The sequence below is a fragment of the Choloepus didactylus genome, chromosome 13 (assembly GCF_015220235.1).
Source record: "Choloepus didactylus isolate mChoDid1 chromosome 13, mChoDid1.pri, whole genome shotgun sequence".
NCBI classification, from domain to species: Eukaryota; Metazoa; Chordata; class Mammalia; order Pilosa; family Megalonychidae; genus Choloepus; species Choloepus didactylus.
Genome location: NC_051319.1, coordinates 59,762,186 through 59,779,229, shown reverse-complemented (window position 1 = coordinate 59,779,229; position 17,044 = coordinate 59,762,186). Strand labels below are relative to the sequence as shown.

The 17,044-nt window shown below is 37.3% G+C and overlaps 1 protein-coding gene across 2 annotated transcripts in view; it reads left to right on the top strand.

Moving 5' to 3' along the window:
- Positions 1–17,044, top strand: part of DTWD2 (DTW domain containing 2) — a 232,896-nt gene that overhangs the window by 47,087 nt on the left and 168,765 nt on the right. For both annotated transcript variants that reach the window (XR_005211467.1, XM_037802102.1), the window contains exon 2: positions 13,886–13,976. Coding sequence is in view for 1 of the 2 variants with exons in the window: in XM_037802102.1 (XP_037658030.1) it covers positions 13,886–13,976 (91 nt within the window). In the remaining variant the exon portion in view is untranslated. The remainder of the gene's footprint in view (positions 1–13,885; positions 13,977–17,044) is intronic.

The following is a 17,044-nucleotide window of genomic DNA, read 5'->3' as shown; positions in this document are numbered from 1 at the left end:
TGGCATCCACCAGTCATCTATTCCCCTCAAGCCAGTTCTCCCCAACTTTCTCTTTATGATGTGTGGGGGTTTGGTTCTTGTGGGGTCCAGTTGGTGCACCAAGTTTGGGTATGTTGTTGGTGCTGTCTGCCTTGAATGTGGGGTATGTGTCTGAGCGGTTAGGGAGGGAGGGCAGCTTTAATAATCAAACCTCCCAGATGTTCCTGGGGATTTAAGGCTGTTGGAAGAGTCTAAACCTTCATTTCAGTCTTTCCAAAGATTGTCTCTGCCACTGACCCACAAGTCCTTGGTATTGGCATATGGTCCCTTGGATTTCTGAGTGGGTCCCCCTTCCAAGCTGTGCCCTTCCAGGGCCTCTGCTGAGGGAAGGTTGTGCTGCATCACAAGTGTGCGCCGTCCCTCAAGGGAAGTTCTGGGCCGCTGGCCGTGTAGGTGCATTCCTAGCCTGCTGTAGTTATGGCTGTATGGGGCGTGCCAATTTCCCCCTTTTTGCACAGCTCTGCCTTCCCAGATCTGGGACAGTTAGCTGTGGGTGCGCGAAAGGTCCACACCGACACTGGCATGTGCATGTGCCGCTGTTAACACCCCCGTCACACTGGGTTTCTTGGCACGGCTCTGGGCTGTGGCCCTGGTGCCAGGCAGGAGTGTTCCCAGCCTGCTGGGAAAACGGCTGCAAGGGTGTGGTTTTTTTTCCCCTTTTGGCTCACCTCTGCCTTCCTCACTCTGAGACAATTAGCAGTGGGTGTGCGACAGAGTATTTTCCACACCAGATGTTGAGGTGTTTGCGTAGCCCGTTCCTGCTGTGCTTCACTATGTGGTTCTTGTTGCCGTATCTCAGCCACTTTTGGGTTTTTTAAAAAAGAACTAGTCTGCCTCCAAACGCCTACCCTCAGTTTCCCCACACTGCAGCATGGCTGCTGAATATTCAGTGGCTTACTTGTTTCAGAACGCAGACTCCCGGTTTCACCAAGTGCATGGTCCCTTTGGATTTAGCAGACCTCGTCCAGCTGGTGCATTGCTGGAACTGGTGTGCTGGTCACTTTCTGGCTTTTAGCTAGTATTTTTCACAGAGGTGTTTTTTTTTCCCTATCTCTCCTAGCTGCCATCTTAGGTTCTCTCCCTTTGTCTCTTTTAATTGTTTTACTTTTGAAGTCTAGTGTTCTAGTTTGCTAATGCTGCCAGAATGCAAAACACCAGAAATGGATTGGCTTTTATAAAAGGGGTTTATTTGGTTACACAGTTACAGTCTCAAGGCCATAAAGTGTCCAAGGTAGCAGATCAACAATTGGGTACCTTCACTGGAGGATGGCCAATGGTGTCCAGAAAACCTCTGCTAGCTGGGAATGCACGTGACTGGCATCTGCTCTGGAGTTCTGGTTTCAAAATGGCTTTCTCCCAGGACATTCCTCCCTAGGCTTCAGCTCCTCAAAAATGTCACTCTTAGTTACTCTTGGGGCATTTGTTATCTCTTAGTTTCTCTGGAGCTTTGCTTTTAGTCTGCTTTCAAAGGCCATCTCCAAAATGTCTGTATGCTGAAGTTCCTCTTTCAGCTCCTGTGCATTCTTCAAAGTGTCCCTCTTGGCTATAGCACCTCTTCAAGATGTCACTCTCAGCTGCACTGAGTTCCTTCTGTTTGTCAGCTCATTTATATGGCTCCAGTGATTTAATTTAGACCCACCCTGAATGGGTGGGGTAACCCCTCCATGGAAATTATCCAGTCAGAGTCATCACCCACAGTTGGGTGGAATGCATGTCCATGGAAACACTCAAAGAATTACAATTCAATCAAAGATAATGGTGTTTTGTGGGGCATAATGCTTTCAAACCAGTACATCTAGTTTGTCTGATATTAATATAGCTACTCCCACTTTTTTCTGATTGCTGTTTGCATGAAATATCTTTTTCCAGACTTTCACTTTCAGACTATTTTTGTCCTTGTGTCTAAGGTGAGTTTCTTGTAGACAGCATATAGATAGGTCCTGGTTTTTAATGCATTTTGCCTGTCTCCTTTTTATTGTGGAGTTTAATCCATTAACATTTAGTGTTATTACTGTAAGGGCAGTACTGTCTTCTGTCATTTTGTCTTTTGGATTTTGTATGTCATGTTTTACTTTTTCCTCTCTCTCTTTTTACCCTTCCTGGATAATCTTCTTTTCTACACTCTTCTCCAAACCGCTTTGTCCTGTCTTTTCCTATCAATCTGTAACACTCCCTTTAGTATTTCTTGTAGCACCGGTCTCTTATTCACAAACTCTTTCAGTGTTTGTCTGAAAATATTTTGATCTCTCTCTCACTTTTGAAGGACAGTTTTTCTGGATATAGAATTCTTGGTTGGCGATTCTTCTCATTCAGTATCTTAAGTATATCATACCACTGTCTTCTCGCCTCCATAGTTTCTGCAGAGAAATCTGTACATATTTTGATCTCTCTCTCACTTTTGAAGGACAGTTTTTCTGGATATAGAATTCTTGGTTGGCGATTCTTCTCATTCAGTATCTTAAGTATATCATACCACTGTCTTCTCGCCTCCATAGTTTCTGCAGAGAAATCTGTACATAGTCTTATCGAGCTTCTCTTGCATGTGATGGATTGCTTTTCTCTTGCTGCTTTCAGAGTTCTCTCTTTTTCTTTGACATTGGACAATCTGATCAGTAAGTGTCTTGGAGTACGTCTGTTTTGGTCTGTTATGTTTGGTGTGTGCTGTGCTTCTTGAATCTCTAATTTTTTGTCTTTCATAAGAGTTGGGAAATTTTCACTGGTTATTTCTTCTATTATTCTTTCTGCCCCCTTTCCCCTCTGTTCTCCCTCTGGCACACCCATAACACATATTTGTGTGTTTCATGCTGTCACTCAGCTCCCTAAGAACCTGCTCATTTTTTCCTTTCACCATCTGTTCTTTGCTCTGTGTGAATTCAGATGTCTGGTGTTCCAATTCACTGATCCTTTCTTTTGCCTGGTGAAATCTACTGTTGTATCCCTCCATTGTCTTTTTCATCTCCTCCATATGCCCTTCATTCCCATAAGTTCTGCCATTTGCTTTTTCAGGTTTATGATTTCTTCCTTATGTTCATCCAGTGTCCTCCTTATATCCTTCATTCTTTTGCTATGTCTTCCCTCAGTTTATTGACTTGATTTTTGAATTGATTTAGATTTGTTTGAATATCTCCAGTTAGTTCTTCATTCAGTTCATTGAATTGATTAAGTAATAATTGCTTCAACTACTGTATCTTGGTTGAACTATTAGTTTGTTCCTTTGGCTGGTCCATATTTTTGTTTTCTGTACTATGACTCGTTATCTTCAGCTGTCTAGGCATCTGACTGTCTTGATTAGTTTATTCTGGAGCTTGTTTTCTTTCTTTTACCTAGGGTTTTCTTGTTGGTTGGCTTTGTTCTCTAACCTTTGGTGTTCAGTTCAGCTTATTCTAGACCTTTAACTTAGACTCTGTTTAGTTGATCAGAGTTTTTTACCTCTTGTTTTTCTGTTTCTTGCCCTGCCTCTATGTAGCCTTTTTGTGTGACGGTCTCCTCAGATATGGTCAACCCTAGTCAGGTTTTCCCGGTCCAGAGAGGCCCAGGTCTCAGGGGGGTGTATGGAATTTCCTTGAGAATGAGACCCTACTGTGAGGCCTTTGGAATCTGTGCTTCTCCTATGCTGTCCAGCAGGTGTTGCTTGCTAGCCCACAGTTCTCCCACCAGTGTAAGGAGGTGTGGAGCCTTTAGTTCTCCTAGTGACCTGATCTTTTGGGGGCATGGCTGACTGAAGCTCTTTCTGAATTCTAGCCCCTGGGATCGAGTTCCCAAAAGGAGAACTACCACTGGAGCTGGGCCACCCTCCAGTTGTGGTGTTTAGTGAATTTTCTCTGCCACTAGACTTATTGCTTTATCTCTCAGAGCTGTCTTAGCTCTGCTCTTGTCTGGGACCCAATTGCGAGTCTTTGAGGCTTTCTGTAATGGGCTTCTTAGAATAATTGTTTTAGAAAAAAAAAAAAGAAAAAAAGAAAAAGAAGGGCCCAGTATGGACTACAGTCTTTGCAGATCTAAGGGGCTATTGAAATGTTAAAAGGCAAGGAGTTGAGGGCGATTAAGGAACAATCAAGCAAACAGAGAAACCAGCTTTTCACGCAAGGGTCCTCACCCCCTGGATTTGCATATGTGTCTGATTCTCTTTGAGTGTGACCCTTCTTCATAGTATGTTCACCCGAACTCTAAAAAGTCTCTGTTTTTATTTTTTAATTTTTTTGCTGTTTTTGCTAGCCCTGTCTCCTCTCCACCAAGCTGACTGCTCCCAGATTTTCCGGTATCTGGTCTCAGTTTGTCTGTGGTTGGAGTTTTTGTTAATCAGTGGTGCAACTGCAGTTCTTCCTCCTTATTTCCAGCACTGGTGGCCCCTTCTCCCATGGGATTGTGCCTGGCAGGGAGGGGCGTGGCCCCCCTGGCCACGAGAACTTACAGATTTTGCTGATCTCAGCTGTTCCATGTCTTCCTGAGTGTTGTAAGAAGTATGACCAAACTCAAATTCCTCTGCGGTGTCTGGTCCATGCAGTTCCTGGCTTTCTACCAACTGCCCGGGAGGAGTAACGAAAACCCACACCTCACCACTTCACCACCTTGCCCCGCCTCCTTTGGTTCTTTTTAATTATTTTTATGAGATTTACTGTGTTTTACCCATTGTTAGCATAATTTCCTGAACTTAACTGAATATAGTTTCAATAACTGCCTTAAAATTCTTGTCTGTTAAATCCACCATCTGTGTCATTTGGGGTCGGTTGCTTTTTATTATTTGAATATTGTTCACATTTTACTGTTTCTTTGTAACCGTAGTTTTGTCTTATGTGGTGGACATTTTGAATGATACATTTTAGAAACTCTAGATTTATTCATATTCATTTAAAAGAATTAATTTTTTTGTTTGAGAAATTAACTTGGTTGGACTGAAACTCCATGCAAAGTTTCCTTTGTCGTGGATGCTTTCTGAAATCTCTACTTTGTTCTTTTAGCTTTAGCCATGCTGCTTGGAGTCTACCTGCATGTGCATAGAACAGCCAGGATTTGGATAAAATTTATACACAAAATGAGACTTCCTCCTTATTGACTTTCTTCTTTCTGGGATTCTCCCCTGGACATTCTGGGTATTATAGTTGTCCAGTACTCTCTTCTATTTCTCAAAGACAGTAAGACTGGGTTTTTAATCCCCAAATTAGGGTGATATCAACTGGCACTTGCCCTCAGGGTAAAGCTTGTAAAAATAGGAATGTCACTGTCTTAGTTTTCCAGTTCTGCTATGACAAATATCACACAATAGCTTGACTTAACATAAATTATCTCATGGTTTTGGAGGCTAGAAGTCCAAACTCAAAGGTATTGACAGGACTTCTTTCTACCAGTGTGTGATGTTCTGGCAATTTATGTCACATGATGATCTCTCTCTCCTTGTGCCTTTTGCTCTGATTTCCTCTGTCTTCTGGCTTCTACTGAGCTGCTGGCTTCTTCTGACTAATTGTGTTTGAATTTCCTTTGCCTTATTAGTACTCCGGTCTTGTGGATTAAGGTCTTCCGTGATTCAGTTTGGCCTCATCTATGTAGGGTATTCAAAGATACTATTCACGAATGAATCCACATCTTTAAATTAATAATAATATCTTCAAATGTCCTATTTACAAATATGTTTACATCCACAGGAACACAGCTTAAGACTTGAACATGTCTCTATGTGGGACATATTTCAATTCCCAACACTCATGTAATGGTAGTCCATTTTTTAATGTGTAAAGCCTCTTCTAGTCTGCCTGCTTTTGTCACTCTCTAGTACATTTCAGATCAGTGGAAATCTAGTTATCTATCCACAGTTTATTGCCATTCAAAATACTACTTTTGTCAAATTGACTTTTGGTTTTATGCTCTCAGCATAGTCAGGCTGGATGCAGCTAAGTTCATTAATTTAAAATTGTGGAGGATTTTGTTTGTCATTACATTACATGGTGTCCCCTTTACAAAACCCCCCTGGGAGAGACATGTGTTCTTTTTACTAGGAATAGTTATGTTTCTCGTGAGTGATTTATGATTTTTATCTTCTGGAATTTTGAGTTATAAAATTGATCAGGCCTTTGCCTTTTCAGATTCGTTATTGGAAAACTTAGAGCCAAATTTATACTTACCTGTAGTAAATGAGTCGTTATGTTACATATTTTTTTAAAGCTCTTGCCTCCATTCTGTTTCCCACTTTTTTCTTTTTTCCTGATCAGTTTTAATGATACTGCCTTATTATAAAGCATTGTAAATCTGTTCTTGAAAAAAGAATCTGAATAAATGATTGAATAAATGATTGTGAAGTGTCTTGCATAGGGTCTAAGCACATGTCTATCAATAAAATTAGCTATAGTATGCTTAATAATAACAGTGTTTATAATATGTAGTACATTATATAATACATTATAATTGATATTTGTAAACTTTTGCTCTTCTTTTCACCTCTAATTGTTAAGTATTTTGGGAACCAATATTATTAGGGTATTTAATTCAAGGGGACAGGGCCTTAGGACTATTATAAATGAGTAGTACCTGAGAGTTGTTTCCCATTAATCGAAATGGTCATGTGGCTTCCAGAAGATGGGTTAGTGCCTGGAAAAACCTGAAAAATACAGACTAGACCATGGTTGGGGCATAGTGAATTATTACACTATTTTTAGTTTTTTGTTGTTGGTAGTGTTGTTGTTTACCTGAAAGTTTCTTCTTCCTTCCCATTTCATATGTAGAGCAAATTAATTCTTTGAATGAAAGTCTTATAGAAAATGTTTGCATAAGTAAGTTTTAGGATTTATCTTATTTATTACTTGACCTGTTCCCCATATGATTTGAATTTAGCTATGTGTGTTTAGGATAGTTTGACTATTCTCTCATGTTTTCCAGCTTCTTTTGCTGTCTTTTTACTACTTTAACAGATTTATTTCCATAAAGCTACTATTACCACAGAGACTCAAAAGCAATATATATTCAGAAATGTTTGTCCATTGTCTATTATGTGGCAAGTCTGGAAATAAATAAGATGTGAAATAGACTGGATAGTTAAAATACATTTTAATAATTGTTGTGATGAAGAGATATAAAAGTGACATTAGTAGTCTAAAGGAACTTCTTGGGTTGCTTGGAAGAATTGGGGAAGGCTTCACAAATGCTTGAACTGATTCTTTTTTTGAACTGATTCTTAAAGGAGGAGTGGAAGTTTATATGCATCTCAGGATGAAGACCTTTCATATGAGATTGGAACAGTAGATGTCAATACTGTCCTATAAGAACGTACGCAAACTGTAAATATGACCACCTATGTAATTAAACATTTTTTAGAGCACATTAAAAATGCGAAAGGAAACAGGTGAAATTAGTTTTAATAATTTATTTAACTCAGTATATACCAAAGTATTGTCATTTTCAGCATGTAATCTATATAACCAACAATGAGATATTTGGCATTCTTTTTTTGGGGGAGGGGGGCTAAGTCTTTGAAATTCAGTGTGTATTTTACACTTAGAGTACATCTTAGTTTGGACTAGTCACATTTTGAGGGCTCAGTAGGGACATGTGACTAGGGGCTACCATATTGGACAGTGCATGTATATATGAAGTATGGAAGTGTGAAATAACATACAAACATTAGTTTGTATGTTTGCAGTGAAGGGTATAAGGAGAAGATGAAATGGTATGGAATAAGTTAGAGAGAAAGCCAAGGGTCTTATTATGGAGGAATTTGTTTGCTATCCATAGGTATTTTAACTTTATTCTGCATGCTATAAAAAAGCCAGTGATGAGTTTTTAAATTAATTGATTACTTAATTTTTATTAGAGAAGTTGTGCATTTACAGAAAAATCATGCATAAAATACAGGTTGTCTATATATCACCCTCTTATTAATACCTTGCACTGGTGTGCCAGTGAAGAATTTTTAAGCAGGTTTGCTTTTTGGGAATGATATCTCTGGTGCTATGGAGGGGGTGGGTTGAGACTAGAGTCAGGGATATGCAGTTAGGAGATAGTTACCATGTTCCGTGTTAGACATGTGAACTGAATGGTGTGCAAGTGGTAAGTTTGAATTAAACTTTACTTATATCCCTAACATATAGACAGTATTCTGGATTGTATTGTAGATTGCCCCTCCCAATTATAGATTGGTTATTTGGACATGTGAGACTGTAGAAATTGATCATTTCCCTTTTATTTAAGTCTTGGCCTTAAATATCCTGGAGCTAACATTATTTTTCTGGTCAGATCAGAGGATTGAAAAGAGTGAAACAGGCAGAGGGGCCTTCAAATTTTATTGCTGCCATTTCCTGTTTAAGAATTTTTTAAAAACCTTATTTTGGTTGTTTGGATGTTGTATTAGTTATCTGCTGTTGTGTAATAAAAATCCCAAAATTTAGCGGCTTAAAACAACAAACATTTATTATTCACATAGGTTCTGAGGGTCAGGAATCCTGGCTTAACTGGATGGTTTTGGCTCAGGGTCTTCATGAGGTTTCCATTAAGCTATTGACTGGTGCTCCTTACCATGAAAACTTGATTGTGACTGGACTAAGTTTGCTTCAAATTCACTCATTTGATCCTTACAAGCATCTTCAGTTTTTTGTCACGTCTGCCTCACTATAGGGCTGGTCAAGATATAGCTTTACTCAGAGCGAATAATGGAGAAAGGGGTATGTTTGGGGTCTTCTATAACCTGATATTGGCAATGACATACTATCATTTTTGCTGTATGCTGTATTTTAGTCACACAAACCAAACTTGGTACATTATTGTGGCAGGAGATTATACAAAGGTTTGAATATCAGGAGGCTAAGATCATTGGAGACCACCTTGGAGGCTGGCTACCAGAGAGGTTAAGATCTGACCCTTCTATCTCTTATAAACAAAATGCTAGTTTTACCTGCACTGAGTTTTAGCAAAAACAGTATTTATTCTTCTAGTGCCTGCTTTGATAAAGGCTGCTGAGTAGTAAAAAAACTCAGCCACGTGACATGAAAACTGAATTTGGGGTTGTCCTGCATCTTATTAAATAAGTTCTATTATAAAGTTTAATTTCCTTGGGGGAAAAGCTTTCTCAAAACCTTGGTGTAATAGATCCCTCTGGCTTGATTTTTTTGGATTAAATTTCATAATGCGACCAGAATTTGGAGAAGTAGACAGTTACTTAGTTTAACTGTGGGTATGAATTTGGGGAGAGAGGCCATGGAAGTGGAGATTCCAATTGACATCAGACTCTTAGCTATTTACTGTTCTTGTTTTTATTTTTACTTTTCTTAGTTTTAGAATTAAGGTCAGTTTTCCAAACTTTTAACCCGAGATTTCTTTCTCAAAAGTATTACTGTTGATTAAAAACTTAAGGAACCTAATGCTGTTTTTCTGTCTTCAGAAAGTTTGCTCTGAATGGTGGGCTCCAATGATTCCTATTTTTTTTTTTTTCCACTCATATTAACTCTGTGATTGTGGTTCTGTCTGGATGAATCTAGAGAATTAAAAACAAAAATTTGGACATTATAGACTATAAACCACATACAGAAAAGTACATGCGACAAATATATACAAAACTGTAAATTCAAAAGTGGACATCTGTGTAGCCACCACCTTCTCCAGGAAATAGAATACTGCCAGCATCTCAGAAACCCCTTGCTTGTTCCTTCCCACTCATATTCCCCTTTTCCCTGAGTACAGGTGGTCCGTGGCTGACAAGAAGAACATGACTTTAATCCTTTTAAATTTATTGACACTTGTTATATGGAACAGAAAATGGTTCCTCTTGGTAAACCATGTTGTAAACAGATGTGCTGTCATCCAGACTTTGTTGTTCCATATATAGAGCACAAGCAGAGTCGGCTTTAGGATTTTCAGAATGGTAAATGAGCATTGGTTTCAACTTAAAGTCACCAGCTGCATTAGTTCCTAACAGGAGAGTCAGCCTGTGCTTTGAAGCTTTGAAGCCAGGCATTGACTGCTCTCTGTGAAAGTCCTAGATGGCATCTTCTTCCAATAGAAGGCTGTTTCATCTACATTGAAAATCTGTTTAGAGTAGCCACCTTCATCACTTATCTTAGCTAGATCTTCTGAGTAACTTGTTGCTGCTTCTGCATCAGCACTTGCTGCTTCACCTTGTACTTTTATGTTATAGAGATAGCTTCTTTCCTTAAACCTCATGAACCAACGTCTACTAGCTTCCAACTTTTCTTCTACAACTTCCTTATCTTTCTCATCCTTCATAGAATTGAAGAGAATTAGAGTCTTGCTCTGGATTAGGCTTTGGCTTAAAGAAATGTTGTGGCTGGTTTGATCTTCTATCCAGGCCACTAAATCTTTTTCCCTATCAGCAGTAAGGCTGTTTTGCTTTCTTAACCATTCTTGTGTTCATTGGAGTAGCACTTCTAATTTCTTTCAAGAACTTTTCCTGTGCATTTACAACTTGGCTGTTTGGCTCAAGAGGCCTAGCTTTTGGCCTGTCTCGGCTTTCAACATGCCTTCCTTATGCCCCCCACCAGAGGCATATTCATTTCTCAACCCCTGATCCTGTGGGTTTGAACCATTTGTAAATAGGACCTTTGAAGATTTTATTAGTTACGTTATACCCAAACTGAGTGAGGGTGAGTCTTAATCCTATAAGGCTGAAGTCCATATAAGTAAGGGAAATAGAACACAAAAAGAGAAGCCATGGAGAGCAGCCAGAAGCTGGAAGTCAGTGGAACCTGGAAGACAAGGAGAAGTTGCCACCATGTGCTTTGCCTTGTAGCAGAAAATCCAAGGACCAAGGATTGAATGCTACAGTCTTTGAAGAGAAAGTATCACCTTGTTGATGCTTCAGTTTTGTACTTTTCCTAATCTGAAAACTTGTGAACCAATAAATTCCTGTTGTTTAAGCCAACCCATTTTATGGTATCTGTTTTAGCAGCTAGGGAAATAAAACAGGTGCCAATGATAAAGCTCATAGCTTTTTTTGATTTCTAGAAATAGCCAAGGAATCTAGGATACTTTTATTTAAACAAATAACATTCCTTATAAGGATAAAGTTGTTGTGTTACATGACTATATTCCTTTCATTGAGAAAGCAGTTGAGAAAATTCATTCTTTTATCTTTTTATCTGCCTGTTCATCATTGTTTTTGGTTAGTGTTTTTCTTTTTTTGGCACTAAATCTGAGTTTTTTTTTTTGCATTTAAATGTGAGTTTTGAGTTCGTGTAAAGATATAATGAGTAAGATTTGCTACAGTAAAAAATAGGTTTGATGTTAACTTTTGGATAATGTATTTAAATTTTAGTAAGTAGTTAATACCATTATTAACTACTCTGTCCTACAAGTGAGCTGGGGCAAGCATGATTGAGGCCCCAGCATTCTCAGTGTGCTGCTCTTGTGATAAAACCTCTCTCCTATGGGTAGGGGTTTAGTAGAGGAAGAGAGCCTTTAATTTCTTCGCCATACTCATCAGGAATTTAGTCTCTTTAGTTTGGAGTTGGAGGGGATGAGAAATGCTGGTGGCCTGCCACTCCTGGTTAGACACAGTATGCTTTGGTTAAAAGATGAAGGTAGAAGGAGCTCTATCCTTTTGGCCACACCTGCCTAGGGTGGAGCTTGCATCTAGCTGAGCTGGGGGGAGGAGGGGCAGGGGACAGTTTAGTAGGGAGCACGTTTTGGCTTACACGCCATAGACTGGCACTGTTCTTACTAAGTTTTAGTAGATTTTCTTGAATATATATTTATTTATTCACTTGTATATTCCATTAGGAAAATTTCCAGAGACTTTATTTTTTATGTAGTTTTCATTGGCTTTGCTTCTTTTGCTGGGGAGTGGATCTGGGGAACTCACCACACTGTCATCCCAAAAGTGGAACCTTCCAAACTTCTTAGTTCTAAATTTTCCTAAAGTTCAAAAATGTGCTTCCACTATGAGGATTACCATTCCAGGTAACCGAGACTATTTCTAAACACAGATTTTGATTATATGTGAAACCAAGGGTTGTCAGTATCATGAGCAGTTCTTCTCATTCTCTTGTCATACTAAGGTGTTTTATAGTCACTATATGTGTAATGAGCTAAAAAAGTTCATCTCAGCATTTATTTTACCTAGTTCTGTTACCCATAGAAATCTGCAGCTTCCACTAGCTGTTTACTTGGTTGGACTTTGCAGTTCTTTGGCTCTCTTAATATGCTAGTGTTTTTTACATAGAACATTTGATGTTTTTATTCATTCCTTCATATTCTTAGAATCAAACAATTTATTGATATTTAAGTTGCTATCCAGTTAGATTTGAACTTTTTAAAAGGCTTTGATCTGCAGTCGTCATCTTTTAAAATAATTTTATTGACACCTAAGTATTTCAGTCATGTGCTGAATTTTATATTTCAGTCATATAAAAAATCAGAACCTAAATTTTTTTAGAATTTGAATTTATGTCATCCTGCTCATCCTTCTACAGAATGAGGAATCCTTTCTCATAGGAGCCCTGAATCTATTTTTTTTTTTGTCAGTGTGCCCAATTCTATCAATCACTACTCCTGTCTTGTGTTTACTTGATCCTGGGACCACTGAAAGATTCTCTACATCCCTATCAATCTGCTCACATTCTTTTGAGAGAATCCAGGGTGGGGCTGAACTATCACATGGAATCATAGAGGTCACTGGAAAGTGAGTATATTAGTTTTCCTTGGGTTAATATTCTCTAGATCTGTTGGAGGAGAAGTGGTGGGGTCATGTACAGTGCATTTTTCCTTCTACCTAAGGTATCATCTTGATCATTTCCTCAACAGGAGTGTAGTTTGGGCACTTCTTTGCAGAGTGAGGTGGTAGATGTAATAGATATTCAAACCAATTTATCCACACTTGATATTTTATTAATATAAGCATTTCTAACTTCAGGCTCCAACTCCAAATAAGTTAAATTCAGGAAAGAGTTGACAGTGGTCACTTTGTGGTAAGAAGTATACTAAAGTAAATTTCCTTTAATGTAACATTCACTTATATATCACTGTAATGGCATGTGACATTGCCTGTAGGGATCTGTTGTGAAAATTTACTCCCATGATATACTGTGTCTGGCTGCCTGATGAATTTCATGTTATAAAAACGCATGCCAAATATGGGGCTTAATACCTACGTCTATTTATACAATACCTCTGAAAGGAGAAATAAGAAGCAGGTAATTGGTTATCCCTAAAGAAGGGAATGTCCTAGGCTAGAGTACTTATTCCAACCTAATTTTGTTCTAAGTATTACCTAGACAACAGTAAAGAACCAAAAAAATAACTAAAACAATAAAGCAGAGTAAGCAGCTACAAAAGGGAAAATATAATTGGATGAGGCAAGATACTCTGTGGATATAATTTTAGCCAAATATAATTTCGTGGTCACAGTTTGGGGTTCTTCCACGTAATTGTTAAGTTCTCTGCATTGATGATGGCCAAGTTTGATTAGCCAAGTTTGATTCTCCTGTGGTAGGTGAATATAGGATATTTTATCATCCTATTTTTCTTTTCAACTTCAGATGATTTGGAAAAGTTGGCAGGTTTCTCTTTGACATGAGATCTGTTTTGATTTAGAGTGCCAGTTAGTAACAGATGTTACTTCATGAATAAAGAGGACCTGGGTGACTCATAAGTATTCTTCCACTAAAAGTAAGTAAGATATGATTTTTTGAGGTACTTTAATCTATATAGATGGTAAAGAATTTACTTTAATCTTTTTTGAAATTTTTATGTCTAAAGTCTGATGAAATTCATTCTTAATGCTTCATTTTTAAAGGAGTCCAGCTTTGGCAAATCTCTTTATACAACCAAGTTGTATTATGTTCAAGTTTTAGGTCATTGCATATCATTGTATTTTAAAAATTGACAGTTTCGCTTTTCTTTTGCTCTCTAGCCGGCCTCAGAAAGTATGTTTGTGTCCGTTTCTACCAGTGCATCCTCTACACATCTCTACCAACTTGTACATAATTCAGCATCCAGCAGAGGTGAGTTAGATTGTGTGAAATAAATAATTCCAAACAGAATATGAATATGAAAGAGCAAACACCCAGAAAAACATATTCTTCCCTCCCAGGTCTTCAGCGATTTTGAAAATAAATTGATAAATGCTTTCTCTTTGGGAAAAAATACTTTCTTTCTTATATTATGTGATAGAGAATTAGGCTTTAGAAACATAACATTTTTTTTAAACTGTCTTACAAATCTTATAGAAATTGTAACTCCAACAATTTTGCATGAAAAGAAAACAAGGATTTGTGAGTAAAGAGCTAAGAAAGTCATTGTTTTCTGTTTTACGTAGGTTATATCCCTTGATGTCTTTTGCTTAGCTAGAAGTAACTCTCAGCATTTTAATATTATAAAATGAATGTATAAAGTAAATTTTAGGTCTCATTTAGATAAATAGAACAAATGTGTATATTTTCATAATATATATTTTATATTCAAATAATTTTTATATTAATGCTTCCCTATAGCTGTTAGAATTATAAGTATCTAGTGTGTATGTGTATTTTCAACTCTTGTTTACTGCAGTAACAAAGAAGGGAGGGAAAGAGTCATAGCTAAGCACAAATTTTAGTTTATACAAAACTAGTCAGTTCAAGTTACAAAATAGAATTAGTATAAACTGAAGTTTATACTAATAAAACTCATTTGGGATAGGAACTCAGGACATAATAGATCAAATCAGTTTCTTGAAGAAGGAATAATTAAAAAAAAATTTCCAAAGCTCATAGCACTTGAAGACTTTAGCAAATATGTAAAGAAATTAATGTCTTTATCTTTCCCAAATTATGAAATACTTATTCTTTCATATGTTATTAAAAATTCCATTTGCTTGGCAATTTTTTTTCTGTGTTAATGACAGCATGCCTTTGCCAGAATTCTGACAGTTTGGTCACAAACATTATTTTATTGCGTTCAGACTTACACATTGTGCAACTCAAATTTACATAAAACAGTAGCTTGCTTGCTGCAGCATTTTTGGCTAAATTTTGAAATTTGAAGATGAATGGTGTTTTCCTTTTGCAGATTACAGTTATAAGGTACCTTTTCATTATTATGTAGTTTCAGACATTAGATAGCTTTCTAAATGTAGTTGTTTTCATTGATTTGTGGCATTTTTAATGTTTTCGATTAGATGACCCATCTATAATTTGTGGGTTATGAATGTATTTTATACATATACATGTACATTCATACTATTTTTCCTTATCATCTAAGGAAATTTTCAGCCTTCACCTAACTCAGTAATACTTGATTGCTTCTGCTTAATATCAGCATACTGTTTTCAATGAAAAGAATATGCCAGTTTGATGACTTCCTCATAAAATGTGATTAAAAAATATTTGGATAGGCTTTAAGAGGAGATTTTGGGAAAAGAATACTTGGTGAAGTAGATGTATGGAGATGATATGATAGGTAGGTATATATATGTAGAAAATTACTTAAGGATGAAAACAGAACAGTTTTGTGAAAGACAAAAAAGGTTTACAAGAAAGAAAATGTTCTCATGTTAAACTCCTTGGCCTTTGTTAATAATGTACATGTAGCCAAAATAATGTAAACACTGTTTATTGATTAAACATATTAAAGGGTGAGGAGTGGTGTAAGAAAGCTAAATTCTCATTTATTATGAGAGGTGGAGTTATAATATACAGTCGTTAAGAGGAAAGGCTCTAGAGCCAGATTGCTTGAGTCCAAATCTTTTATAAATCGGTAAATTCTGCAACCTTAGGCAAGTTAATTAACCTCTCAATGCTTCAGTTTCGTTATCAGTAAAATGGAGATGATAAAAAGTACCCTTCTTTGCTGGTTTATTGTGAAAAGTAAATGGATCAATTTAAGTAAAATACTTAGAATTGTGCATATTAATGTTAGCTATTACGATGATGATGATAATTGGTATTTATGTATATTATCTGTTCCGGTTTGCTAAAGCTGCCATTATGCAACATACCAGAAATGGATTGGCTTTTATAAAGGGGATTTATTAGGCTACAAAGTTACCATTCTAAGGCTATAAAAGTGTCCAAACTAAGGCATCAACAAGACGATACTTTCACTGAAGAAAGGCAGATGGTGTCTGGAACACCGCTGTCAGCTGGGAAGAATGTGGCTGGCATCTGCTGGTGCTTTGCTCCCAAGTTCTGGTTTCAAAATGGCTTCCTCCAAAATGTCTCTGGGCTTCTAGCTTCTTCTGGGGGCAAACTCTGGATTATATATCTTAACTTCCCTCCAAAATATCTCTCTCAGCTTCTCTGAGCTCCTTTTTCCTGTGAGCTCTCTTAAAGGACTTGAACTGATCATTGGATGGATGAGGTTACACTTCCATGGAAGTGATTTGGTCAAAGGGTCCTACCCTAATCAAAAGACTAATAAGTCCACCCCCACAAGACTGCATTGAAGAACATGGCTTTTGTGGGGGACATAATAGATTCAAATCAGCACAGTATCTAAAACTGATAAATTGAGAAATACCTATATTATATAGAAATATGGAGATGACTACTAGAAAGGTAGCTTAAAAGAGTTCAAGTGATTGCCTCTGGGAAATGGTACTGAGGAGTGTATCAGGGAACAGTTATGACCACAAATCTTTTGGTACTATTAAATTTAATATATATGCACATATTACTTTGATAAAAATTTTAAGTGATTTAAGTCTGTATCAGATTCTCTGATAGTGATGTGAGGAGGGAAGAACATTACATGAAACACTAAAAAATGTCTTAAAACTCCCCTCTCACCTATGTCCCGGCAGTCCCGTTCATCGTATTACCTACTCCCGGTCACTCTTTTCAATCCCCTCTACAGCTTCAGCCTATTACATACTCTAAAGTTAAAATCTCAGCAAATTCTGACTTTCGTAGTACCTTTTACAACTTTTTAGTCTGTAGATCAGTTTATCTATTTTCAGCGTCTTTAAATTTTCCTTTTTATATATTATTTTAATTAGCACATGAAAGACTTGGGCAAAATAGATAACCACAAAAATATCAATGAAAAGAGTGTGTGTATGTGTGTGTATATTTGTTTGTTGTTTTTGAAAAAT